Genomic DNA, 26,348 nt, shown 5'->3' with positions numbered 1-26,348 from the left:
TATACAATCTAAAAATCAGGGGCCCTGAACAAATGGATCGGGACAAATTTGACAGGGAAAGTTGATCTCTGTTTTAAATTTTCTTACTAGTTTTAACAATAAAAACAGATTTTCGTAAAGGATGACTTTAATGTTCACAAAATCTTTTCAAACAAATAGAGTCATTTTTATTTAAATGCCAAAAGAGCCTGGTTTATATTATGGGAAAATAATCTGTGAAATATAGCTTTTTGTACATCTTTTTTCAGTTAGAGAGAAGAGCAAAAAAGAAACCCCTGTACTTTTTAATTCTGTTTTTGTTTTTTTCTCATCTTTAAAACATATTAACAACCCCCACTCAAATTTCTGGGGCTGGGTAGATAAAATTAGTCATACTGTTAAAGGTTAAAATAGTCATCGATTGAAATATATATGTAGGAATTCCATAATCTAACAATTTCATTTTTTAAAAAATTCATAAATTCTTTTCAGCACCAAATCATGGTAAAAAGAACACTGTCACTAGAACACTGTAGCTCCATGGGGGGAATGTTTTTCAGGGCAACGCACTTTCCCAAGGTGTTTTAAGTGATAGGTCAGGGTCTCCACATTAAAACACTTAGGAGTAGCCTGGCGAAGACTTCTATGTGGTTGGCAAAGGAAACACACACACAGCATGCCGAAACTGGCTCCAGAAGGATCCCCAAGAATCTGGGCCGCAGCCGTCTCCAGGAAAGGGTACAAGAGGGCCAAGATCAAGAGTAGGGGGGAGCCTTACTTTTACTATAGATGCTTCTATATACTTTGAACTGTCTGTGAAAACTATTTTAGGAAATCAAACTCACACTACCTCACTGAAGAGTGAAGCTCATCATGGATACTGAAGAGGGGAAAAGAAAATAAGGAAGGATTTCCCAAAAGAATTGCAATGAGTATGAAAAGCCATGGCCTCCTAAGTCACATGTTGTCTTCAGCTGCCTCCACAAAGCTTCAGGGCCACGTGCTTCCTGTGAAATCCTGGTCCACCCGGTAGAGCCGCGGCAGGCTGATGCAGGCAAACCTGAAGCAGGTCTCTCTCTCCCTCATCGCCAGAGCCCTCCTGCCTCTCCAGGTCTCCTCTCCGTCCTTATCCCGCATGAGGTGATGCCAGCCAGAGGAACGAGCCTCTGGGGCCTGGGCCCTGCAACTCCGCACACACGACTCTGTGATCCCAAGAAACATCACTTCCCCTCCCTAAACATGTGCTTCCCTGTCTGTTGAATCAGAGTGATAACCATCGCAACCGCAGGGCTGAAGACAGGGGTATCAAGACCGGGTGTGTGCATAGCTAAATACTCCCTAAATGGAGTTCCCAGTGTAGATAAGATGACTGATAGCACATTAACAAGGCAGCGCACTCCTTATTTGGGATGTGAAACCTGGGGCAAACTGCCTACAGAATCACTACCAAGAATTTGGTTGTGACTAAAAGGAAGGGAAAACAGAAGCTGGGGGAAGACCCACTCTTTGTTTGGGCAATTCGCGGTTGCAGGCCTGCAGTTGGCAAAAGAAGTTCGGTTATAAACAAACAGACTGACAGTTGCATGGCTAACTCAGCCTTTCCATCTTAAACAAAAACACAATTTACTTGGTCAACAGAGTACTATTTTTAAAAATTTTTTTTCTAATGCTCACTCCTGTAAAAGGAGGTGGCTGACTCCCTTCAAAATAGCTGCATAGTGATACTTTGAAAGGCATGGTCACCTTCCAGACCATTCTCAAGGACACAGTGAGAAGAGGCCTCTTATCATGACCTTGTACTGTACAAAAGGCAAGCTGTAATTAATAAGACTCCATCTTTTGCCATTATTCACGGTTCCCTATTACTTTGGTCAGTACTTGGTCTATGAAAATGAAAATTCTCCATGCGTGTTTTGCTCTCTAAATCTTATTTATGAGAACCTAGGATGGTAGTCCTAATTTTGGGAATTGGTGTGCAAATATTTATATTTTACCTCTTTCTTTTCATTTTCTAAGACATCATAGGATATTTTTAAAGCAAATATAAAAGTTAAACTATTTAAAAGTGCAACTCATGAAATCACAATTTCTCAAAAAACAAGACACAGCACAGAGAAATCAAAGACAAGAGAAGATTGTAGAAAATAAACCCCACTTGACAAATGAAAGACTGTTTTCTTCTTTCATCAAAGTATTGCAGACAATTAATATTTTAGGTTCTACAGAAAGAAGATGGAATTTGACTTATAAATGTTTGAAACCTACCTTATTTGTTTATATCCACTAATAACAAACATAAACGTATTCAGATAACAAACACATTATTGTCTATTAAAGAACCCCAAATTAAAGGGCAATTCTCAGTCCAAGTAAATACAGAAAAGCTGCCAAAGCGGCCTGTTTGATTCTCGATGATATCATTTGTTTTCGTCAATCAATATTGAGTTTTTCCAAATTAAATTAATCTTTGGCACAGTTTTTAGGTAGATGGGTAAAAATTTATAACCATTATTAGCATAAAATAAAATGAATAGCACACTAAAATGCTTGGTTGAGAAGAATTAGTTATAATTTACTTACTTTTTTGTTTTTTAAAGAATATTCTGGCTTCCTAAAAGTTAAGAACAATCGGTAAGCAATGCCAGGCCATAAATACCAGGCATGTGGGTTAGTAAATACCTGTTGAATGAATGAATGAATGAATGAACAAATGAATCATGGGAGCAATCTGAAGCAAACAGGAACACAACGCAAATACATACACACATACACACAACCTTAAGAATCCTTTCGGAAATATGAGCTTTCATATTCCTGTCCTCAAACAGATTTGCCTTTTTAATATCAACATCTCTTTCAGAGGAAAATAAGTAGAAGTCATGATCGAAATCTGTTACGTTTTTGTCTGACTCCTCTACCCTCCCCCAAATAATCAACAACTCACAAACAAAAACTTATTCCAGATTCGTTTTAATTCAATAGATCTGGAGGGAAGCCCAGGAACTGATATTTTAACAAGTTCCCTAGGTGATTATAAGTGGCAGGCGGTGCTTAAGAACTATTTCTTGCCTTTGTGTGCACCAAGACCCCTCCCCCAGCCCTCCCCTGAACAGCCCTCTTTGGATGTGATTAACTCCTTCTTGTTCATGAAAGTGAGCAGCTTCCCAGCACACTCCGACCCTTAGCCCACAAGCTGTCCTTCCCTTGCCCTGCTCCCCCGGAGAACATCCCCCACCCCCACCAAAAGGTATTTCTTTGTCCCCTCCCGTACAGCAACCTCCTTGAAGACGCCCTTTGGTTGGTCTTTGGGTTGATGACTTAACTTCTTTGTGCCCTCAGTTTCTTCATGTGTCAAATGAGAAAGGTAGCAATTATCTGCTGGGGTGAGGACTAAGTGATGAGCATAAACCAACTAACCCAGTCTCCAGCGGTGTGGGAAAGCAAGTCCCCTCTGGACTACTATGAAGATAATAGGTTGGAGGGGTGGGGGTAAAGGTCTTAAAATCAACCAGATAATTCATACTTCACACCCCACAGGGCCCAGGGCTTTCACAAGCACAGTGTCTTCACTAAGGAGCCGTGTTCCCAACCAGCAGCCTAGCCTCAAACAAACAATGGGAATGACCTGGGGGCAAAAAAACCCATGAAAAATGGTCGTGGCCATAAATACCAAGATGCAATGAATATAAACTTCTGTAACGGCTTAAAGAAATGGAATTAGGCTCCAATAATCATAAATAAACTATTAACACCAATTATAGAAATGGCCCACATACACAGGAGTACACATAGAATAAAATATAAACATAGCATAATAAGGGAATTTTAAAGGGTCCAAATTTCTTAGTAGGCTGTCCAAGAAAGAATGAGTTAATAATATGCCCTCTCTGCTTGTCCCCCAAGAAAGAATGAGCTAATAATATGACTTCTCTGCATGCTTCCCCCATATTGAAAGTAACGAACCAACCAAACAAAAAGTAGTAACTTCCAAGAGCTTTCAAATGCCTTGAGTATGGAGTATGTTTGAGAATTAGGATGTTGAAGATGATGGTAATTGTATTTCTCATTGATATAAGAGCCAAGAAAATCATTCTCCTCTTCCCCATCCAGCCTATATTCTAAACTGAATTGATTCTGTAACTGTGGTTCTTCAGTATTGGGCTAAATTTTGCAAAAATAGTATCATACAAGTCTCCAGTTGTTCACAACTACCAGCGCTTTCTATGTCTCATAGAAAAACCTAGAAGCCGTTGACGGCCCTCAGCTACGTTCTTTCAAAAGAGCTTGATTCCATTTCCTACCAAACCACAAGAAGAGGAGGAACATATCCGGAACAGGGAAGAGTTGGGAGGGAAGTGTGCACGTGGCAGTTGAAGATGAAGAACTGGCTATGTGGGCAGTGCATGGGCACTATGGCTGTGTGGGCAAGTTTTTAAGGAAAAGTCAGCCAAGTTGCCTGAATGTTGTCATGTGTAATACCAGCTCTTCCTCCTCTAGTCTATCTCTGGGGAAAAACGATCTTCAAACTCTCAAGGAATAGGAAAGGAAACTAACCTTGCCACTTTGGGAGGCCACTGAGTGCCGTCCACTACAATTTAATGAGTGCACGCCTCTTCCCACTGCATTCTGATATCCAGGTTTCTGTCCTGGAGAAACACGCACCTGTGGCTGCAACAGGAATGGCAAGCAGGTTCGCTGCAACTTGGCAAGACACTGAGTCTCAACCTCTATTGGTAAGATGTTAATTGAACTGCTGTGCATCTGTGTTCTGGAATCCAAACAACAGCACGAAGTGGCATGGGAAAATCTCCAAATCATGTTATTGTGGAGGTGTTTTTTAACTGTTAAAGAATATGTATGGTTTCATTCCATTTGTGCAAAAATAAAACCATACATACAAAATTACATGTGTGCGCGCGTACATGAAACAAAGCAGAAAAGGAGGTCTGGGAAAGATACAGAAAATTGGTAACACTTGTTATTTCAGAGAAATGCAGGGTTTTGTAGCTCAAAAATATGCTTTTCCCCTTTATTGTTCAAATTTTTGGTATGATTCTGTATTAATGTAGTAGTTATCTAACTGAAGCTAAAAACTGAAAGAATTATGCTAAGGAAGGGAAGAAGGAAAAGAGAGACATTGGAAGGGAAATAAACAAAGTCAAAGTCCCAAGAAGTGATGGGAGGTGGTTAGTCAGTTCTCGGGGCTCAAGTCCCCTCACCCCATTTAGTTACACCATTGGAAGAGTTTTGATAAGCATTCACCAGCACTTTAACACTTCGGTTCTATTTTCTTGGCCATGATCTATTTTACTGTATTTCTTCTACCTTCATTCTAATAATATAAAATAAAAATAAAAATAGAAGAAAGGGTCAAAGGAAAACCCAGCTCCAAAAGGATTCAGACAATGTGTGTTTATAGTCAAGCCTGCCAACTATTTCAAGAGCACCTACTATACTTATTTAATCAAGAAATATTTACATGCTAGGCCGAGTGCTAAACACTTCGACTGTATCTTCCCATTTAGTTCCTTCTACACACATTGTCCTCACGTTACAGGTGAGGGAACCAGGGTAGAGCAAGGTTCCGTGTCTCCACCTGCCCAAGTGGAAAGATGGGGCATCAGTGTGCCAGGGCTGCCGTAACCAAGGACCGCAAGCTTGGTGGCCTCTGGCAGCAGAAACCAATTCTTTCACACCTGGAAACTACAAGTCCCAAGTCAGGGTATCAGCAGAGCCGCTGAAGGTTTGAGGGAAGACCCTCCTCAGACTTCACCTGGTTCCTGGCACACCAGGCTCCGCTTGGCTGCTGGGAGCACAACCCCCAGGCCTGTCTCTCTTGTTTTTAGTTTGCTTAATTGATTGTTCACTTGGGGGGGGGGGTTGAGCAAAAAAATTATTATAGTTTACAATAACTATAGTTATTAACAAACAATTTGGTCTTCATACTGGACATGTAGATATTGTATAATGGGAATTTTGAAAAGTTCACAGTATCTTCACTAAATATAGAGATTCAAGGGTTGTCACTAAAATATTGGGCTTTAGTTTGTTTACCAGGTTTCTGTAAGAGCTTTTTTTGATGGGTGTTTTTTTTTAGGTTTCCCTCCCCCCGCCCCATATGTATATTCTGTGGGAGAGGGATCCCCTGGTACAGGGTCAAGAACTCTTTCAGAGTCCCGCCCCCTGCCCCAGGCTACACATTAAATCTCCGGGGAGCTTTTTAAAAAGACAGAGGCCTTGACCTCTCCCCAGAACAAGTGAATCTGACTCTCAGGAACAGAGCCCGGGGGCTTAAGTTGCTTCTCTGGTTACTTGGCCACCTTCTCATGTGTCTCTGTCTGTCTGTCTTCTTCTCTTCAAATAAAAACAGCAGTCATATCGGGTCTGGGGCCACCCCAGTCCCCTAGGGTCTTATCTTAACTAATTACATCTCCAAAGGTTCCATTTCCAAACCAGGCCACACGCGGTGGTTCCTCGTGGGCACGGCCTTTCAGGGAACACTCTGCGACCCAGGACTGTCGGATTAGGAGTCGGCGGTGTGGCTCCTCAGTCCACACCCAGAAGCACTGCGCTCATTTTGCGTCCCAAGGACTCTGCTCTGCTGAGCGCTGTTTACGCACTCACTAACATACACCGGGCGGTGCCAGAGTGTGACCTGGGTCCTGCCCCCCGAGAACAGGTGACACAGCACTGAAGTACAGGTGTGAAAGTCCCCCTGCCATAGAAACTTGAAGGAGGAAGTGATGCCTGAGGCCTGGCGACCTGTCGCACAGGCAGCTTCTGGGCAGTGGAAAGGCCTGGCGAGGCCCCGAGGCTGGGAACCGGGGTGTGCAAGAGACACTTGCGCTGCAAGCCACAGGTTCCCAGAGATGCTTGAAAGACAAACAACGTAAATTTAATTTGTAAGGAAAGAAAAATTTTAATAGGGACCAAAATGATAAAATGTGGGCTTCCAGACTCTGGCTGAGGTGGGTAGGGCAAGGGAGAAGCCTGGGGAAAACGGAGCGTAGAAACTTTCTTAAAAAGATGCCGGCGTGTGTGTGCACCATCGTGCACAGGCATCATGTTCGTCCGAGGCATTTTACCAACTTGCCTTAGAAAATAAGCCCGGTGGGCAGATGCTCGCCTTTCTTTCAGACCTCTCCTAGGAGAGTCCCCTTATCACCACCCACCCCCAACACACACGCACGCGTGCACACGTGCCAGCTTCCCTCCCCACACCTGTCTGCACCCAGCCAAGGGCTGAGTGAACAAAAAGGTGAGAGAACCAGACAGAAACGTCGGCAGCAACAGCCAGACACGAAGGCCGCCAAGACATCGGTCACCTTTGCACCGCTCACAGCAGGCTCCCCGCTGCTTGATGGCCAGGGCGCAGTCCCTCGACAGCACAGGGCACTTCTCTCTCTTACAGGTCACCTCCTTGTTCTGGGCAGAAAGAGACAAGAGACACGGGAAATCAGCTTCACATAGAATCCCCAGATTCCCACACACGGCCCAGGCTTGCTCAGCCTCCCTCTCCCCCTCTTGCCTTCACCTGGGCAAAAAAATCCTGTAATGGCGAAAGAGTTTTGTCTCCTCCGGAATGGAAATACCCATCCAGAAACACAGGACTTTATTAGATTAAGGGCAGACGAGAGGGGATGAAAAGTCTCTTTTTTTAGAAGCCAACTTGACCTAGATGACCAAACACTGAGCGAGAGAGAGGGAGGGAGAGAGAGAGAGGGAGGGAGAGAGAGAGGCTTTCTCCCGCTCTGTTCTAGGGTTTCCTTTTCGTATGCACTATAGAAACCATAATATTTGCGTAAATCATGTTTTGCCCATTGGGCTACCTGAGCCAGGACTGCATCGTGAGAACAAAAATATTTGCGCACGGCTGTCCAACAATCCTTAATAGTAGACTGCATTAAAATGCAGCAATCTAAAGTTCCAACTCAAATAACGACAAAGTTGAGCACTGAATCGGCTCAGTAAGAGGAAAAAAAACTATTCCCCCTGCCAAGCAGAGACACAGTCCTCAGTGTTTAATAGCCGGGGGGGTGGGGGGGGCAGCTGCCTTAGATTAGCCGCATGCTAATGAAAGTAGGGTGAGCATTTGCATCTTTGGTTTTATCCTGAAAGGTTAGCTGATACAATGACCCAGAGAAGACCCAAACAGAGTGTACGTTCCTGCATGTAGACAGAATGCACAAGAACCAAAACAGCCATGTCCCAGAACTTCCAGGAGAGTCGAACTTTGTTAACAAGTGCTGGTTAAATGTGAGGTGCCTTGGCTTTCATTCTTACTCAAATCCTGTGAGGCAAGCATTATCACTGTCCCCTGTTTAAAAACAAGAAAACTGTGGCTCAGGCAAGGTCCAGGGCTTTTCCAAGACGATATGGCTTTGCACACATAGGAGAGGTGGATTTCAAGTTGAACTCACAAACGTGCATTTGGCCAGGGCCTACTCTGAGCTAAGGCTGCTGGTCCTAGCACGTTCCTTGCCTAACTGGGGCCAGATCGGAGAGGAAAGACTGATTGGCTCTCTCACCTTGAGATGAACCTAGAACCTTTCAGGAATATGAGCAGGAGAAATTCTACCTCAGCTCTGACAATGACCTTGGGAGGTCCACGAAGATACCCAGTACGCTTCAATGTCATTTCTGGTCCAAAACCAAAAAGAGGCGCGTGCACGTGCGTGTGCATGTTGGGAGCTGGGGGGCCAAGCCCAGCCCACAGACCATATTCCCATCCTGAAGCAGTTCTAAGATCAAACACATGTGTTTCCACACCACCCTCAAATTCCCCAGGAGTCCCACAGCCCCCCAAGGTGCTCCCAGGGCCTCATTCTATAAAAAAATCCACTTGTCACCTCCTCCCCTTTCAAGGGATCAGTCCTGCTGAGCATCCCAGAGCCCCCCAGTCCTCCAACTCCCCAGCTATGGCTCCCCCAGAGTGAGGCAGATGGCGCTCTGGGCCCACTGTCCCCAAACCTCTGTTATTTTCCCAACTTCCTGGCTTTGCAAGGCCCCAGAAGCACGGGAATAATGAGCCCGCTGTGGGAAGAATGTTGCTCAAGCTTTCCCACTGGATGACTCACACAGGGCATGACCGTCACCTCAGGTACGGACCCCTGAGGCCAGTGTGGTGAGGACACTGGCAAGGCCATTTCAGGACCTGCCTGGCCACCGAGAGGGACGGTGTCGGTGCTCAGCTCCCTGTACCCACTCTCGCAGGCTGGTCGTGTAGACCTTTTGGGTTTTCATTTACGGGTCGTCGGTGTATGATTTTTGGTGGTTGACCCAAGTAACCCAGTGGCCTCTTGTCTTTCTTTTGCATGTCTGTGATGTGGTAAGGGCCTCCATGGGGACTAATCTCATTAATTCCTTAAAATCCCATGAGGCGATGGTCCTCACACTAGGTGACACATCAGAGCCCCACGCAGTTCTTACCGAAGCCTGGCACTGCCTCCCAGCCCCCGAAGCTCAGACCTGGGTTTTCCAAGGAGCAGGCCCAGGCGTTTTCTCCCCGCGCCTGGGTGATCCCAGTGTGCAGGCAGGGCTGACAAGCAGGCGCATTCCCGGGACCAGGGAGGCGGAGATGGGTCCACAGTCCCCTAGCGAACAGCTGAGCGACAGCCTGAACCCAGGGTCCTGCCTCTGAGCCCTCCAAAGCTGGCCTTCTCTCCCTCTTCTTCAGAAAGATGGCGGCATCAAGACACTGAGTCGCTGTCCTTCAGTTTACTTTCAGACTCCTTACATTACAAATGTAATACATAGCTATGGTCTCAATGCCAGCTAAAGGAGCAGGTCTAAAAACTTCAGAGCGCCCTTCTTCCACCACCAAAGGAATCCGGAACAACGATCCGGTGTGTGTGCCACTTGGCACTGTGAACAGTGACTTCGCTTCGCTGAGCACACTTCCTGCAGCCATAGTTTGTCACCAACTCCCCCCACGCCAAAGCGCCTATGAGGTGAACACCCCTCCCACGCAGGGCATTGGTTACTCCAGCCTTCTGCAAACCTGGCTGCAGCCTTGGGGAGGACCACCCCCCAGTGCAGCTCCCCTCTGAATGGCAGACTCAGATGCGGAAAACGCAACGCTCCAAGGGCGGTCCAAGAGGGTGTGAAGTCTCCATTTGAGGTTTGATAAGTAGGAAGGAAGACACATGCCCTCTTAAATATAGGAACTCTTTGCTAAACCTGAAACCTGGGAGCCAGTCAAGATCCATAACAGGATCCCAAAATTCATAATAAATAGCTTGTAATTACAGTCCAGCACAAAAGTTATTCCAACCAGATGGTTTATAGATTCACATCTGGAATTTTTTTTTTTTTTTTTTTTGTACACACACAGGGAACAAACCTAGACCTTAGCTGTAGGTTAGTGGCAGGGGGAGGGGGAGCAGGTTTCTCTCCCTTCTAATAACACCTGGGGTTTTCTTTATATTCTACCAACGGTCACGTTGGCCCAGAGCTGCCGTATCTGACCATTTTTCCAGTGTCTGGTCGGTGTGGACCAGGAGCACATGCTTAGAATCCCAGGCCCTCAAAGAAGGAAGAAAAGCTACGGAGAACCACTGGTGAGTGGCGGGTTCCTGCATCCCCTTAATTGGGCCCAGCAGCTACAGAGTAAATCCAAGCACAGGTTAATTAAGACCACTCACTTTACTTTCCCTGAAAAGACAAAAACACTGGCCTGCAAGCCAGCGGCTCCGGCTCCGGGCGCAGTGGCGCACACAAAGCCGCGCCTTCAGGGGTCCACCTCCACTGGCCTCCTCATCACCCCCTGCCCCAGGCACCAAGTGTCCTCTACTCTGATTCAAGGTCACAACTCATTTGGTTCACTTTTCCACTCAAGGCTATCGCAGGTTCTGTGCTAAGAATTGTATATGCACCATTTCACAAAAAAACTCCTCATTGTCCCCATTTTACAGACGGGGTACCAAGGTTAAGAAACTCGCCCAGGATCCCACAAACAATCGTGTGCCTGATTCCAGAGGCATATTACACATTTAAAAGTTACTCTTTGCTATTTGCCAGGCATTCCAGGTACAGACCAGAACAAAACAATGTCAGCGCCTTCTCGGTGACTCCACCAGCGCGGCATGAGCTCTCTAACAAGAGCAGAAAAACTCCAAGGGGCTGCGCCATCGCCAACGCAGGAAGGTCTGCGGGCACTCGCTGGGTCCTGGTGGCGAGGGAAGTCGTACCATTTTGGATATTGACAGGTATCTGTGCCAGTCACACCTCTGAAAGCCAGGTGAGCATCCTCAAACAAATCTTCCCCAAGATTCCTGCTCAAATCTAAGCGACAGAAACAAATATGCCCTGGAAAAAGATGTCGTAACACTCTAAAATACCAACCGCGCCCGAGCATGAGCGTAAAAAACCGCATCACGCGCTTCGTTCTCAGTGTCTGTCTCCTTAAGCCTGTCACTTTCTAGGGCCGCCCAGCCTAGGATTTACCCATTGTCAAAAGCGTCTGTTTGCATCGACTGCCTCCTTTCTGAAAGACCAAATGTATCACAACCCAAAGTGTAGCCTCTGGAGACACATGAAATTAAGTGCCAACATGCAAAAATGAAAGGGGGCATAAGGAGTGAAAATGAAAAAAATCTCCGTGGCTGGCAACAAAGCTCTATAAGGATGCACGCCAAACCACAGCTCCCGCCACAGCCAAGTTCAAACGGGACTCCGGCGAGCAGCTGGCTGTGGCGGGGATGGGCCACTAGATGGCAGCACAGAGTCCCCCGTTCCCTGTGCGTAAGACCTGCAAGGGCCTCCTGAGCATTTTTCAGCGCCAGGGCCAGGCGGAGGGGAATGAACTCTCACCAATGGGGGGTGGAAGGGGATGGGGTGGAGGGGCTGGAGACAGAGAAAACAGCGAGTCACCGCTGTGGGATTCTCCGGTTTGCTTTCCTCTGAGAAACCAGAAAAATCAAATATTTTTGAGATGCTTTTGTTCTACGTCAAGCCAATGTCTTGAAGATATTTTTTTCTGAGATTCTTCCAGGACCAGTCCTATTACGGACTATGGAAAGTATTACCTGACCTTCCATTTATATTTTTAAGATAATAATAAAATAGAAATCTGGAGAGGAAAACACAGCCGCTAATCCGCGGAGAGTGATCAGGGAGAGAGACAAGTCAGCCGGCAGACACTCTATTTTTAGACTGAAACAGCATCGCAAATCTCTTGAAGTAAGAATGAAAACAGAAATGCCGGGTGCCCTGCCGGCCCACCCTCCACGGCCACATTAGGAAGGTGGCAGAGATGGGGGCATTCTTTTCCTTCAGGCCTGGGCTCCCGAACGCGGAGCCTGCCTGCGAGGCGGGCAGCTGTCACTTGGCACACCGGCCAACTCGGAGGGCCAGCTCCTTTTCCAAAAAATCTAGAAGGCCGTGAAGTTGCGCCATGTCTTCCTGCCTGGATGAACGCTGGTCGGTATGTCAGCGAGGCACTCAGGCCAGGCGGTACTGGTGTCGCAAGAGGGGACAAAGAGGTACAAGTGACTTACCCCGCCAGCGGCACCCGCGCACACGCCGCTCTGCCACCTCATCACTGTTGTCTCACTGGGGAAGTGGCCCTACAGATTTTGCTGCTTTCAAGAATTGCCCTGCCAAAATGCAAGTGGCCCTGAGGGGGAGGGGGCACCCACATCACTCCTGAATAAACGACTCCCCTGGCCATCAGCTACTGTCAGGGGGCAAATGCCCAGTGACTCTGAGGAGTCATGAAGCGAAGCAGTGGAAGTTCTAGAGCTGCCCCACTTGGCACCCGCGCCGCTGTGCTCAGTGCTGTGGGAACGACGAAGAAATCACGCTGCAAGTTGCTACCTACTCTCCAGAAACTTCTGCAGTCTCGGAGGAAACCAGCTGGCGAACAGTGGCAGGTGGCACACTGCTGTCACTTCTGGCATCCGATGACACTTACAGAACACAATTTCATTTGACTAGAAAGCCATTGTGGTCGGTGAGTACAAACAGGGCACTCTGACCCTTAATTAAATTCTTTTTATTGAAGAACTCATTCAGGGCAGACACACAGTCATGTTTTACTGTTTGAGAGTCTCAAAATGGCTCACAGAGGAATCTGTTTTCAGGAATACGAAGGTCTTGTGTCAAGTTCCCCAAGGAAGGTGACCTAACATACCGTACTTTTCTCCCTGGAGTTTTGAATCTCCCCACAACTGAACTCACAGAGGTCACATTCTCCTTGAGGTGCCCCCACGGTAACCCAATTCCAGCCCCCAGACAGCCAAAGGGAACTTGACACAGGTTGGAATTTCTCCTAGGCGATATTATAAACCTTCTCTTAAACGGAAGAATAATCCTTCATGTTTACACAGCACGGTTCTTCTCCAGAGCTCTGCAGACATTATTTCACTAATTGCACAGGTTTCTTAAGGATTCACAGACAGAGGAAGAGCAATGAGTTTCAGTGTCACAGGTCCCTCAAAGAGCTGGCTAGCAATGCACAGGGCGATGCAGACTGGTTCTTGGGCCTGGATTCAGGGGCCAGCCAGGGAGGCTAGTTGCTAAGGCACCTCATGAAAATCTGTGGGTGTATCATGTTAGTGTTAGGTTAGCTCCTACATGACCGTTGCAATTTCAGGAATCAACTAGCGTGTACTTGAGGAAGTCTGGAAACTTCTAGGAAAGACGGGTCACCTAGGTCAGACGTGGCAGGTCTCCTGCCACGTTCCCCGCCCTGTGCTAAGCTAACCTGCGGGCCAAAACTCAGGGAACCAAACCTGATGTGAAAACATCCCCCGAGAACTCAGGGTTGTAGGCGAACACTGAGAGAAAAGACCCCCAAGGGGGCAGGTTCCATTCCTTGACACCCGTGTTGATAATTAAACCCATAAAATAAAGAGACTCCGTCTCTGGAGCATATGGTCAGGGGAAAGCCTTTGCAAGCAAGAGCGACCTCTCGAACAGGAGACAACACGAGATTGTACCTGCCCCAGCCTGCCCCCAAGGACGAACTCTGCTCTGCACCTCTGAGAAAGTAATCCCGGAGCCTGGAGGCGCCTGAGATAGCTCAGTGGTTGCCAGCGGCAGTATTAAATTTGACTGATAATTTATTATTTTAATTAAGCTTTTACTTGCTTGTTCTTTGTTACTGATAATACAATTGACTTCCCCATAACTTTTGCACAGAAAGAGCTGGGAGGAAAAAGAAGGCAGCGTGGTCCAGTACAAAGCCCTCAAGTACAAGGGCACAGCTCTGGGCCGCAGCTTGCAGCTCGGTGGAAAGTTGGGGGAGGAAAATGGAGAGAGAAAAAAACAGCTAACAAAACCATTTCTGAAGTGAAGAAATTACATTGGATAGGGAAAATGACCCAAACTTCCCCTCCAGGAGAATGGTTTTCCAAGCTCTCTTCTCCTCCCCAATTGAGAAAGGTCAGCAGGAGAGGTGGGAGGTGCCCATGCCCTAGCTTGAAACATAAACTAGCATTTCCAGATCTTTCTGAACCCCCAACTTCCTCTGCTTTTGCAAATCCCTTCAGCTGCCAAAGCCCCAGAGCTGAGCCGTCACTAACCAAAAAATGAAGGGGCATATAGTTTCCCCGGCAGGTTATTGAACTCTTAAGGATAATAACAGCTGATGGTTAATAGAAAATCTATTACTTCCCAGATGGTGATGAACACATAGTATGTATGTCCTTTTTTAACCCTTGCAAGAAGGCTGAACGAGGCACTGATGACGCCTATTTTATGGGTGAGCATATACCCCTCTTTTATGATGTGCCCAGGTTTGCATCACTAGCCAGGGCAGAGGTTCCAACCAAGGGCAGAGGGATCAGAGCTGGCGACCCCACTCGCCATGCTCCACAGCTTGGTGCAGAGGCTAAGATGGGCCATCTCTTCCTTGCAGCGAAGAATTTAAACGTGTACCTTTGTTAAGCATGCCTCGTTTTCAGAATTATCAGCCTCAGTGGTTTATGGTTTCATCTGGAACACAGGAGCAGAAATAGTGCCTCTGAGAAAGACAGATGAAGCCTCTGACTTAAAAGCTCAAAACAAGTCTCAGTCTCCAGGGCCCTGGTCATTTGCAAGACAGACCAAAACCTGGACCCAGAGCCTCTAAGTCCTCCCATTTTTGTTCTCGATCTGCGCAGAGGGGACATCTCTCCCAGAGACTGGCGGCATCCCACGGCCCTACTTTTGGAGTCTTAACGTGGAAGCCTCTTGCAAGAACGTCCCACAGCGCGCCGCACTACGGCTAGGAGTGTTATTCTTTCTTCCTCCTGTCTAGGCTAAGCAAGCCCTTACCCCACAGACCCGGACTCCGGCAAGCACGGCCTCCCCCGGCCCAGCGAGCAGGCAGACCCCGAACAAAGCTGCCCTTGAAGCCCAGCCATTTAAAAGACTTTATGAAGCCCACTGGGGCCCCCCGATTATTTTGCAACAAGTCATATCCCATGAAGAAACTCACTTCTCTGCAACACAAAACAGAGGGAGATTAAAGAAAAAGGCAGGGGGGTCAGAGAAAAGAAGTAAAGACCCCCCGTTGCTCTGTCTGGCCAGAATCGTGTCTTTTAGTACCCACGTCCTCTACAAAGACAATGTTCGGGTGATATATGGCCCTAATACATCATTAAATGACAGTGTTCTCCTGATACTGTACCTTGAAAATATGACACGTGCCAGCAGAAGCAACGGGGGACTAATAAGGAGGCCCTTTTTATATTTAACTTACCTAACATTTCAATTCTTTTTTAATGGGCTTTAGTTTGTTGGAGAGATTGTTTTGGATCCTATGCGGTTTAAGGGCTTTGGTCTGGCTTTTTTTAATGTATTTATTTTTTTGGCCTCTTCGAGGAGCGTTCAGAACAAAGAAACACAAGCTGTTAGACTGTCCCAGCCAGTCAAGGGCAGCTCTGATTTAAACCAGGGCAGCGCCAAACGGCGACTCGTCGCATTTAATCATGTTGTGAAACAGAACCAAAGCGTTCGAGAGAGCAGAACGCACAAGAAATAACCCCCAAATAAAAGCAGTAGCCCAAAGAAAGTTGCACTACCTGGTATTCATTACAGTGTATGTGGCATCGGCAAGGGGTCAGCGGCACCCCACGTTGGGGCAACTGGAACGCGTTGAACACAAAGCAGCCAGTGACTTAGCCAGTGGACTCTGTCACAGGGCAGCCCTGCCACCGTCCTCGGGCTCCCAGAAGCAGACTGGAGAGCCCAAAGGCAAACTGCGTCCCCATCTGCCAGGGGGCAGGCGCCAAGTATGCACACCGAGAGGAGTGAAGGTTAGCATCCTTCCCTTCCTTTGCCCAAATTCTCAAGTCTACCCAACCTCAAGGAGCCCAAACAGCTAGGACGCAGGGTGAGGTCGGTGCCACAGAGAGACGTCTACAGGAAGGCGTGAACTGGGGGGAGGGGAACAGGGCCCCAAAAAGTCACGGGGCCTCACACACAAGCGTCCCGGCTGCCTCTCCCAACATCTCTGATTATTTTACACTGCTGGGCGCCCTTCCGCACACAACAAATAATGAATCAGCTTCTTCTTCTGTCCCAAAAAAGAAAAGAGAAAAGAGAGAGGAGGTGAAATTCTATGAACATTTGTGTGCCTTCTGGTGAGGTCTTTTGAACTCTCAAGAAGATAATGGGGGTCCCCCTCCGACCACCACCGGCAGGCTCTACAGCTCAGGGACCTCCGCCGGGCTTCCCAGCATCGATGGCACAGCCAGAGGCTGCTGCCCAGGCAGGCAGGGGCATTAGAGCGAGAGCGGAGTGAGGGCGGAGGAGTTAAAGTCACCCCTGGGGAAGGTCGTGAGGTGACAGGAAGGCAGGAGAGCTGGAGGGCCATCCTGGCCACTGCCGCTCTGACTCAGCGCAGTTTCAGAAGCTGGGCTCCCTGGCTCTGCAGACGCTGAGCGTTCCACGGACCCTCTTCACTGTGCACGTAATTGGTTCTCTGCTGAAGAAGGGTGAAAACATCCGCAACACAGGCACGGAATGTCTTAGCCCCCACCCGTGTCCTGCCCGGGTGACTGGCGGTGGCCCGTGTCTCTCCCTGCGTCACCCAACCATGATGGGTGGGACTCACCAGGTCCTCAAATGCCCCTCCCTCCTGTGGGTCAACAGCAAGCCACCGAGCCGATTTTTCACAGAACAGAACAGACTGTTCACGGGTTGCCCGTAAAAGCCCACGTGCTGCTGGGAGCCACAGAAATACCGGATCTTGACAAGTAAATGGAGCTGACATCGCGGGGACTAGGCTGGGCGGAGGGGTGGCTCGCAGCCCATCTGTCATCTTGACAAAGTAACTTTCTGGTCACTGGTGAGACACTCTTAAAGACATCTGCGCAATTGACCCCCGACCACCAGCAATCACGGAGGCTTTCAAAGGGACCCCGGGGACAGCCGGCTCCAGAGCTGGTTCCTGCCTTCCTGCCTCCAGAGAGCGGTCAGTGCGCTGTGACGTGTCAGGCGCTGGAAGAGTCCCTGCTCCTGGGCTGCGCTTGTGTGGGTGCCCACTGTGGAGGGTGCCGAGCTCCCTGGGGAACGACAGGCAGGGGACCAGGAGGACAGGAGCCCTTTAGCTGGCTGGACGGTCACAGGGCTTTGTGAAAACGGCTGGCCTTTGACAGCATCCCCCATAGAGGGGCAGGCCGGCGAGTGGGGGTTGGTCGGACCGCTCACCAGGGCCATTAGCAGCCTGCGCTCATCGCCCCGGCTTCCCCAAGGGCCCCACGCAGATACCAGCAAGACCGGGGGAAGCCACAGATTTACGTCATAGCTTCAGAACGTGATTGCAACCCATTAGTGTCCACTTTTAACTCACTGAACAATCAACGAAGGCTCATTTTGCAAATAAACCACTTCTGATTAAGCTGTGATCCAGAAAGTGCCGCGTCACCCACAAAACATGAACAGAAACTTGTTGCTAATGAGAATCATAGCATGTGCCCCATTTATAAAAAAAAAGAAAAAGAAATTGGTTTTTAAAAGGGTTTCACCATGAAACAGCTTTGCAGAAGATTTAACAACTAAAATAAGACGAAAGTGACGTCTGGTCTATACGCTTGGATTTTTCTGCTGGTTCCAACTTTGTGGTACAGAATTCAAATCTATCTGACTAGAAATCCATGCCTCTGTTTAACAAGTATTTTTTGAGTGCCTGCTGCTGCCAGGCACTAGGCCTGGTCTGCTGGGAAGAGAAACTATGAATCAGACCCACGTCCCGCCCTGGAAGAGCTTACAGTCCAAGGAGGAGAAGGGCGGGAGCGTGAACTTGCAACCGGCCCTCGCCCGCGGCAGCCAAAGGCCCAGCCACTTGCTCCTGGGGCTTGTCCAGGTCATCATGGTTCTTGAGACACGATGGGAGCCACTGAATACGCCCACGACAAAGCCTTGTTATGCAATCATCTCACAGAGGCGGAATCTGACCTGCATGTATCAGCGCCCTGGGGTGTGACGACCCACAGAAGGCATACCCTCCCGGGGTGACTTGCCACTACATTCCAGCTCAGGGGAGGCCACGTCGCTCGGTGCTGCGAGCACGACAGTCCGTTTGCTGTGTGCCGTGGGAAAACATTTTGTGCCGCTTTTTTCTTGCTCTGTGTACGAATTAACACACACATGGCTGGCCTGGCATCTGGGTGATGTTTTAGGTAAAGCATAGAATACCAACATACGGAATTTTAACTTTCATTCTAAAACCCATCATTTTAGTGCTACCAAGCAGGAACAGTGGTATCTATTGTTTAGTTTCCTATAGAAAAAAAAAAATTTCATTTTATAAATGTTACCGCTTATTATCTCTTTTACTATGTTGGTATCATTGGTCACTGGAGACAGCTTTTCCTCTTTCAGTCTGTGTATCTGTATACTTTTCGCACCACCAGAACTGATCTGCAAAGTAACGTGAGCAACGAAGAAGGCACGTCAGCACGGCCGCAAAAGCAGAGTGTGAAGTCGAAAAAGAATCGTGATTTATTTTGGGGGAAAAGAATTAGATCTTCACATTACTGAATAGAAAAAAATAAGTACCCATGGCACATAGTCATGCATGCAACAGTCATGCACTGAACGGGCCCAGCACTGGCGCAGTCCTAGCATTACCGCATGACAAGGAGAGAGTCCGCCTCCTCCCAGAGCAGACACTCTCATAGGGAGGTCGACAGGAAACAGACACAGACACGATACAATGGGCACTGATGAGGATCTTGGAGAAAAGGAGGCAGGGCAGGGAACAGGAGGGTAAGGAGCGGTACTATGGGACACGGTGGTCAGAAAAAGCGCCTCTAGCAAGGAAATATTTGCTCAGTGACCAGCATGAAGGAACAAGACCATATAAACAGAGTGGGTAGGCACGCTGTGGGTGCAGGAAAGAGCAAATACAAACGCCCTTGTGGAGAGCCTTGTGGAGAGCCCAGGCGTGCTGGGCATCGAGCAGGAGGAGCGAGGGGCTGAGGGGCGTGGCTGCAGCAGACAGAGGCAGGAGGATGGCCTGGGAGGTGAGGCCGGAAACAGCGTGGGGCCCAGGTCATGCAGGACGTTGGTGGAACAAGTTATATTTCAGACTGCATTCTGAGTGAGGTGAGAAGCCGCTGGAGGGTTTTCCATGAAAACAGTGAAATCATTGGATGTATTCTTTTAAATAAATGATCACTGGTTGATAATACATTGTCCAGAGGAAAGAGTGATAACAGAGATAGTTACATGATCAGATATATTGTCAAGGTTTTGCTGTCACGATTTGCTAATAGATTGAGCATGGAGAATAATGAGAAAGCAGAACAAAGGGCCCATGGTCGACGGCCTGAGAAAATGCAGCTGAGATTGCTGGTTGGAGGAAACTAGATTTCGGGGAGAGGGAGGAAGAAAACAAGATTCCTGTGTAAGCCATTTTCCATTTGAGATGCTTCCTAGATGCCCACATGGAGATGCCAAGTAGACATTTGGATATACAAGTCCACACATGAAGGGAAAGGCAGCTGCAAACATGAACGTGGGAGGTTCCAGCACAGAGTTGGTTTTTTTAAGTCCTAGATCTACATGAAATCACCTGGGGAAGGACTGTCAAAGAGAACACATCCTCACTGAATATTGGGGTCCTCCAACATTTAAAGTTTGAGAAGATCAGGAAGACCCAGCCAAAAAAGGTCTAGTAAAGAGTAGGCAAATAAACAAAATTCTGATAAATTCATCAAGCAAATGCTGAGAGAACTCTATGCGTGTGAGTCTTTACACATACATAGCTGTACGCTGTCCCTGGTTGAGATTATTACATTAATCTAGTGACCACCAGCCCTGGCTGGTGTGGCTCAGTGGATTGAGAGCCAGCTTGCGAACCAAAGGTTCTCCGGTTCAATTCCCGGCCAGGGCACATATCTCGGTTACGGGCCAGGTCCCTGGTTGGGGACCCGTGACAGGTCCCCACACATTGGTGTTTCTCTCCCTTTCTTCCCCCCTCCCCTCCTCTCTCTCTAAAAGTGAATAAATAAAATCTTGAAAAAAAATTTGCTTTAAAAAGAAGTAATCCAGCAACCACCAGAGGTCACCTTCTCTCAGCACCGGCCACTGTGCCAGCTGCCTAGAGACCACGAGAGCCCAGGATTGTCACTCTCCACCATGGGAGGCTCACAAGAGATGCCACTGCTGGCCACTCCTTGCTCCAAGGGCTAGCAACCCCCAGGCCTGCCGGGCTACACACCTGAGGGACTAGGCTCCAGTTTAGGAAAACTCTGGCTGGCGAGAAGAACTGAGAGCGCCAGGGGAAAGTTCTAGGGCCAACGTCTCCACCTCACGGGGCCGGGACCCACTGGAGCCCGGTGACCGAAGGCGAGGTGAACGTTAAGGGTGGTGGGGGTGGAGGGGTGAGAGGACACTAAACACATACGAGTAATGGAAAGAAAAGGGGAAAATCCCTCATTTGAAGTCTCCCTTCTTCATGACACTGAGAGCTAAAGACGAAGCGCTGGGATCAACGTCCACCATCAGACCCTGCTTTCCATTTCTGATCCCAGCAAATGCAGCTGGAAGCTGGGAGTGTGCGCTCCTCCAGAGCGGGGTAACCAAGGTAAAGGGGTGCAGGGAAAACGCCTGCCCTCGCAAGGAGGCATTGGCCAAGAAGCCACGGAGCCAAGACCCCACAGCCACCTTTGGGCCCCCCTAGAAATGTGTGCAAGAGTCAGAGATCGGCAGGGAAGCTGGAGCTGCAGATACGTTGCAGCTCTGGGATTTGTACTCCTCTCTATCCTTTTAAGATCGTGTTTCCTTCCCACATGTTTGAAGGCCATTCAAGTTCCCCTGCGCATTCTCTCCAGCAGGCGAAATTATATCAGCACATCATCATTAGTGGAAAATATTTACTAAACCTCCACCTAGGCACTTGACACGCCTCTCAGCTAGCCCTGTGGCTCTCCCCTGCCACCCTCGTCTTGACCTCTTCGTCTTAGCACAAACAGCCCTGCTCTGGCCCTCCCCCAGCTCGCCCAACGCTGCCGATGTCAGAGAGCTCCCTCCTAGACACTCCACCCGCCAAAGGGCCAGCCAACTGTGTGCGCAGGAAGAGCCACCACCTCCTATAATTCTGTGTGTACATGTCGTTATCAAGCTGCAACCCCGAATTAAAAACTGACACTGAGAAATACAAGCCACAAAACTTGGGGAGAGGTGACATCAAGGAAATGCTGGGTTAATAACAGAGAAAGAAAATAGCATGGTAAAAAAAATAATAAAGGTGGAGATGATAAAGGAACAATGGAATGCCAGGCTAATTTTTTTTTTAATTTTTAAAGAATTCTTATTTAAAGTGCAGACAATAGTTTAGCAATGTGACCAGAATTGTGTGAAGGCCCATGTATCAGGAACAATTCAGCCTGAGTTATCAAAAAAAAAAAAATTTTTTTTTAATCCTCACCAGAGGATATGGTTATTGGTGTTTGAGAGAGAGAGACATCGATATAAGAAACATTGATTGGTTGCCTCCCATACACGCCCCAACGAGGGATCGGACATGCAACCTAAGTATGTGGCCTGACTAAGGATGGAGCCCGCAGTCTTTTGGTGCATGGGACAACGGGCCAACCAACCAGACCAGGGCAGTTCAGCCTGACCTCACATTCCCTGCAACCAAGTAAAGGAAGGCATGGGCAAAGACCAGGAAGCCTACCAAGAGGGAAAAGAACTGAAATCTCTCAGGATGGCTCTGTTCTGGATGAGCAAGGTACCTGCTGGCTGGACGTGGCCAGGAGGAGGGGCCAGCGTCTACTACAGAGGTTTGGCGATGGAAGGGGTAGAGGTAGGGGCATCTCTAAACCGCGCTGCACGTGGCCATCAACTCAGTTGCCGCTTGTCTCTGGCTCCTCCAGATGCTGCTGGAGCCCAACTAGCCAGTCATAAAACCCTGGCCGCTGTGTCACGTTGCTACATCTAGCTGGCTCGTGCTGCAGAGTCAACAAACACACGTCACATCAGCTTCATCTTGCAGCTGCCGCCCATCACAGCAAGACCACAGGAAATGGTGTGGGTCCCTGTGTGAGTCCATCCCATGACAAGGCTGGCAGCAGCCCAGGGGGCCAGCCTGTCCCACCCAAAGGCACCAGCCAGGACTCTACCTAACTGAACCCCAAGGACCATTAAAACCAGAATCCCCAGGGAAGTGACTTGCTGGGTCTCTGTCTCCCAGCTTTGGGGGGTACTTTCTGAACCCTGCGGTCAGGACGCATTCTCTGCAAGAGATCTGCCTCAGGGGGCCTCCCCGGGGAAACCAGGATCCCCATACTTGAATTGTAGTCCCAAGTGTGCATTTGCCTTGCTTTACTTCTCTGAGCCTTGATGATCTCAGCTGCAGAGTGTGTTTCCTGAGGAAGCCTGCCCTACCTCATGGCTGGAAAATGGCATCCACGCTGGCCCCGGCATACGAACGTGGTATTTCTTCATCAAAGAGTTGTGGAGACTTACTGTGTGCAAGGTGCTATTCTGCTGAGAAGAATCAGACACTACTTTGCCCCAAAGAAGCTTAAAGCTCAGTTGGGGAGATAGCCATGTTAACAATTAACAAAACTTCAGGGTAAGCAGGAGTAATGGGTATAATATGAGCAACCAACATAAGGCTCCAAAGAATAAGAGATTCATTCTGATCAGGTGACTGGGGAAGCTTGACCAAGAAGAGGACGTGAGAAAAAGTAGCACTTCAGTACATATGGTTAATGTGAATGCCCTACAATAACATGAGTGAGATTATATTCTGTTCTGTACCAAAAACAGAATTTCCACTGTACCCAACCACTAGTTCGCATGCTGCTTCCTTGGAGAATTTACTTATATTTATATATCCTTCCCTTTCCCTAACTTCAAATGGGAACAATTTTTCAAAAGTTGGCCCCTGCATAGAGGCCCTGGAAAAGCTGATTAAAAATGGACAACCTGTAGTCTCCGTCAGAACGACTGAATCGGAGTCTCTGGGCTAAGGCTCCAGAATCTACACTTTTCACAAGTTCCCCAGGTGGCTTATCTGCACATTAAACTCGAGAGCCGCCATGGCGGGGGCCCTGGTGGGAGAACAGAGGACACTGAAGGCAGCATTGTCACCACCGACTTGTGAATGACCTACAGCTGTGTGACAGAAGGCAGGAGTCAGATGCGTGTGGGGGTGAGGAGGCAGGGAGAGGAGAGTCTGCAGTACCAGAAACAGAAGCGTCTGTCCCTTGTCCCCGTGTTCAGAGTGCCACTGTACACACCCCCAATTTGCACACAAGCTCTGGTTTAATCGTATGGTCACATTTTTTTAAGCTCTCTAGTTGATGGAGGGTAGTTTGCAACCTAAATCCATTATCCAAATTTTATATTAAATACATACGTACGATGTCTGTCCAGAAAAAGTCCAGCCACTGTTAATATAACGAGAACAGTTTGCACGACAGCAATGTAACCTGGCAGCCAAGGAGAGTGGACTGGAATGCACATGCACGGACAATGACGACTTCACTGCACTAGTCAGTGGGGGCAGTAGATGCCATTGAGTGAGCATGTGCGCTGTGTGGCCATCACATTCAAAATGACTGAGTGAGTAGAGCAACAGATCTGCATCATATTTTGCATTAAGTTTGAACATTCCTCCATGGAAACTATTCGAATGATTCAGAAGGCCGCAGGTATGGGTAACTAGTGATTGGCATCTTCATCACAACAATGCACTTGCTCATGCATCAATTCTTGTGCAGAGTTTTTTGGTGAAACATCAAATCACCAGGTGACTCAGCCCCCTTACAGCCCAGATGTGGCATCCTGTGACTTCTGGCTTTTCCCAAAACTAAAATCACCTTCAAAAGGGAAGAGATTTCAGACCATGGATGAGATTCGGGAAAATATGATGGGACAGCTGATGGTGATTAGGAGAACTTGCGTAAGGTCCCAAGGTGCCTAATTTGAAGGGGACTGAGGGGTCATTGTTCTATGTACAATGTTTCTTATATCTTGTATCTTCTTCAATGAAAGTCTCTATTTTTCATATTACATGGCCTTCCGGGCAGACCACACATATACGTACATATATATGTATGTGTGTGTACGTACATATATACGTGTTCATATGTATTTGTATATACAATCTAGCACAGTCAAGGAATAATGCTTTGTTCTGATTAATCACGTACTCAAACCAAGGGTTAATATCTATAGCTTGCATGAGTTCATCAGTTTTCAAAGAGCTCTAAAGCAATAAAAGATATCTACCTTCAGAACTATCTGGGACATAATTTAATCTCTCTTTGTTCACTTAAGAAGTGTTTTCTCCAGTCTCTCGGGGCCTCAGGCCATTGTTACCATAAATGCTCAGTGAAGATGTGCGGCGTTGAATGGCCATCAATCACTTTCCTGCTTCAGTCCTGCAATCCAGTTGCCTCATTTCCCGCAAAGCTCCCCCCACGTGCCCCCTGGCGCTGGTACTCAGGTGAACCTCCCCTCCCCCGCCCCCATCAGAGAGGCGCTGAGAATGAACAGAAAGGCCCCTTCATTCCGAGCAGGGGTTCAGAGGTTAGGGGTGTTAGCATTTGACTCTATCACCACATTCTGTTTTCAGCCTGTGAACCCAGCGTAAAGCCACCCTGAGTTTCCAGCCCTGTCATGGAGGTGCATTGCAGGGCCTTGTCAGGGCGACTGCCTCCAGTGGGAAGTGCCTGAAGAGCAGTGAGGTTGAACCACGAGAAACTGCTGAGTCTCTAGGGCAACACCAAATATCAAAGTTTTCGTATGCTCCAGTGTAACACCAAAATCTGAACTTGGCCGACTAGTGCCCGGAGTCCTTTAAGCAAACTTGTTTCTGCCCTGGTCCGGTGTAGGATTTATAGGAAACAGATATAAAATAACTCCGTTTTGTAACAAATCCCAGCCGATTCCCTACACACGCGCAGGCACTCTCAGGGAAAGGGGAGCTGCTGCCATCTGGCCCGGGCACCCTCAGCACCCCCAGGAGGCAGAGGGAAAGCCATTCCCCCTGGGCTGACCAGATCCCAAAAGGGCAGGCTCCCGCTCCCTTCCCTGCCACTCAGTCTGCTCCCCAAGTTCCAACGGAAGTCACCTCTTAGCACTGGGTGGTCACTTGTACGCTCGTGGGACTCAGCATCAGCACACAGTGTGATGCACTAGGCCTAGGAACCAGCATTTCACGTGTGTGTGAAAACACAAATCGCTGCATCACAGTTCTCATAGCCCGGTGCCTCCGAGGACCAGCAACACAGCTACATGGCGGGAAGCTCTTTGGGCAAAGAGGCGCCCATGTGGGAGAATATCTGCTTCATCCTCCACGTCCTCTCCACCAGGAAATGAGCGTCCCCCTGGCACCAGGAAACTGCTGTGGGATTGTCTCAATGCTCCCGCTTTTACACCCCAACCCACAAAGCGGGGGGCCGTGAGAACTCGTGAGCGTCTGAGAGGTAAAGGGACAGAATGAGGCAAATGCGGCACCGCCAGGTTTTACTGGAGCGGAAGCTTTGAGCGCTTTTGGCCGCGGACACAACACAGGGCCCCCCAGGCTGAGAAGGAGCGGCTGGCTATCCAGTCGGGGTCAGACAGACCTGTGCCATTAGAATATTAAACGGACTAGGAATCCCCAGTATTTTTTTTAAGTAATAAGCTCTGAGGGTAAATGTGGACAAAGATAAAAGTGTCACTTCTTTGCGCATTAAAAAGAAAGCAGTGAGAGGTTACAGGAGCCCGAATGCTTTTGCTGTTGTCCATAGGTTTGCCTCAAAAAGAAACCTGGGAAGTTAGGTTTAAAAAAAAAATGTTTATGTAGATAGAGGAAAAGAAATTAAGATAAAAGTGCTAAAAATGCCTCTCACTGAGGCCGGAGGACATCCACGCACAGCCTTGGGCCTTCCGGTTTTCGTGCCTCCTTTCGGAAGTCCGGGCCCCCTCTGCCCTGG

At 48.2% G+C, this 26,348-nt stretch overlaps 1 protein-coding gene across 2 annotated transcripts in view; it reads right to left on the bottom strand.

The window, feature by feature from the left end:
- Positions 1 to 26,348, bottom strand: part of BMPER (BMP binding endothelial regulator) — a 215,849-nt gene that overhangs the window by 176,892 nt on the left and 12,609 nt on the right. For both annotated transcript variants that reach the window (XM_054571349.1, XM_054571350.1), the window contains exon 3: positions 7,305 to 7,404. In XM_054571349.1, coding sequence (XP_054427324.1) covers positions 7,305 to 7,404 — 100 coding nt within the window. The remainder of the gene's footprint in view (positions 1 to 7,304; positions 7,405 to 26,348) is intronic.

This window comes from Pteronotus mesoamericanus, unplaced genomic scaffold, assembly GCF_021234165.1.
Source record: "Pteronotus mesoamericanus isolate MK-2021 breed Mesoamerican mustached bat unplaced genomic scaffold, CSHL_Meso_final contig_220, whole genome shotgun sequence".
Lineage (NCBI taxonomy): Eukaryota > Metazoa > Chordata > Mammalia > Chiroptera > Mormoopidae > Pteronotus > Pteronotus mesoamericanus.
Note: the sequence above shows the minus strand (reverse complement) of the source record. Positions and strands in the feature narration are given on the sequence as shown.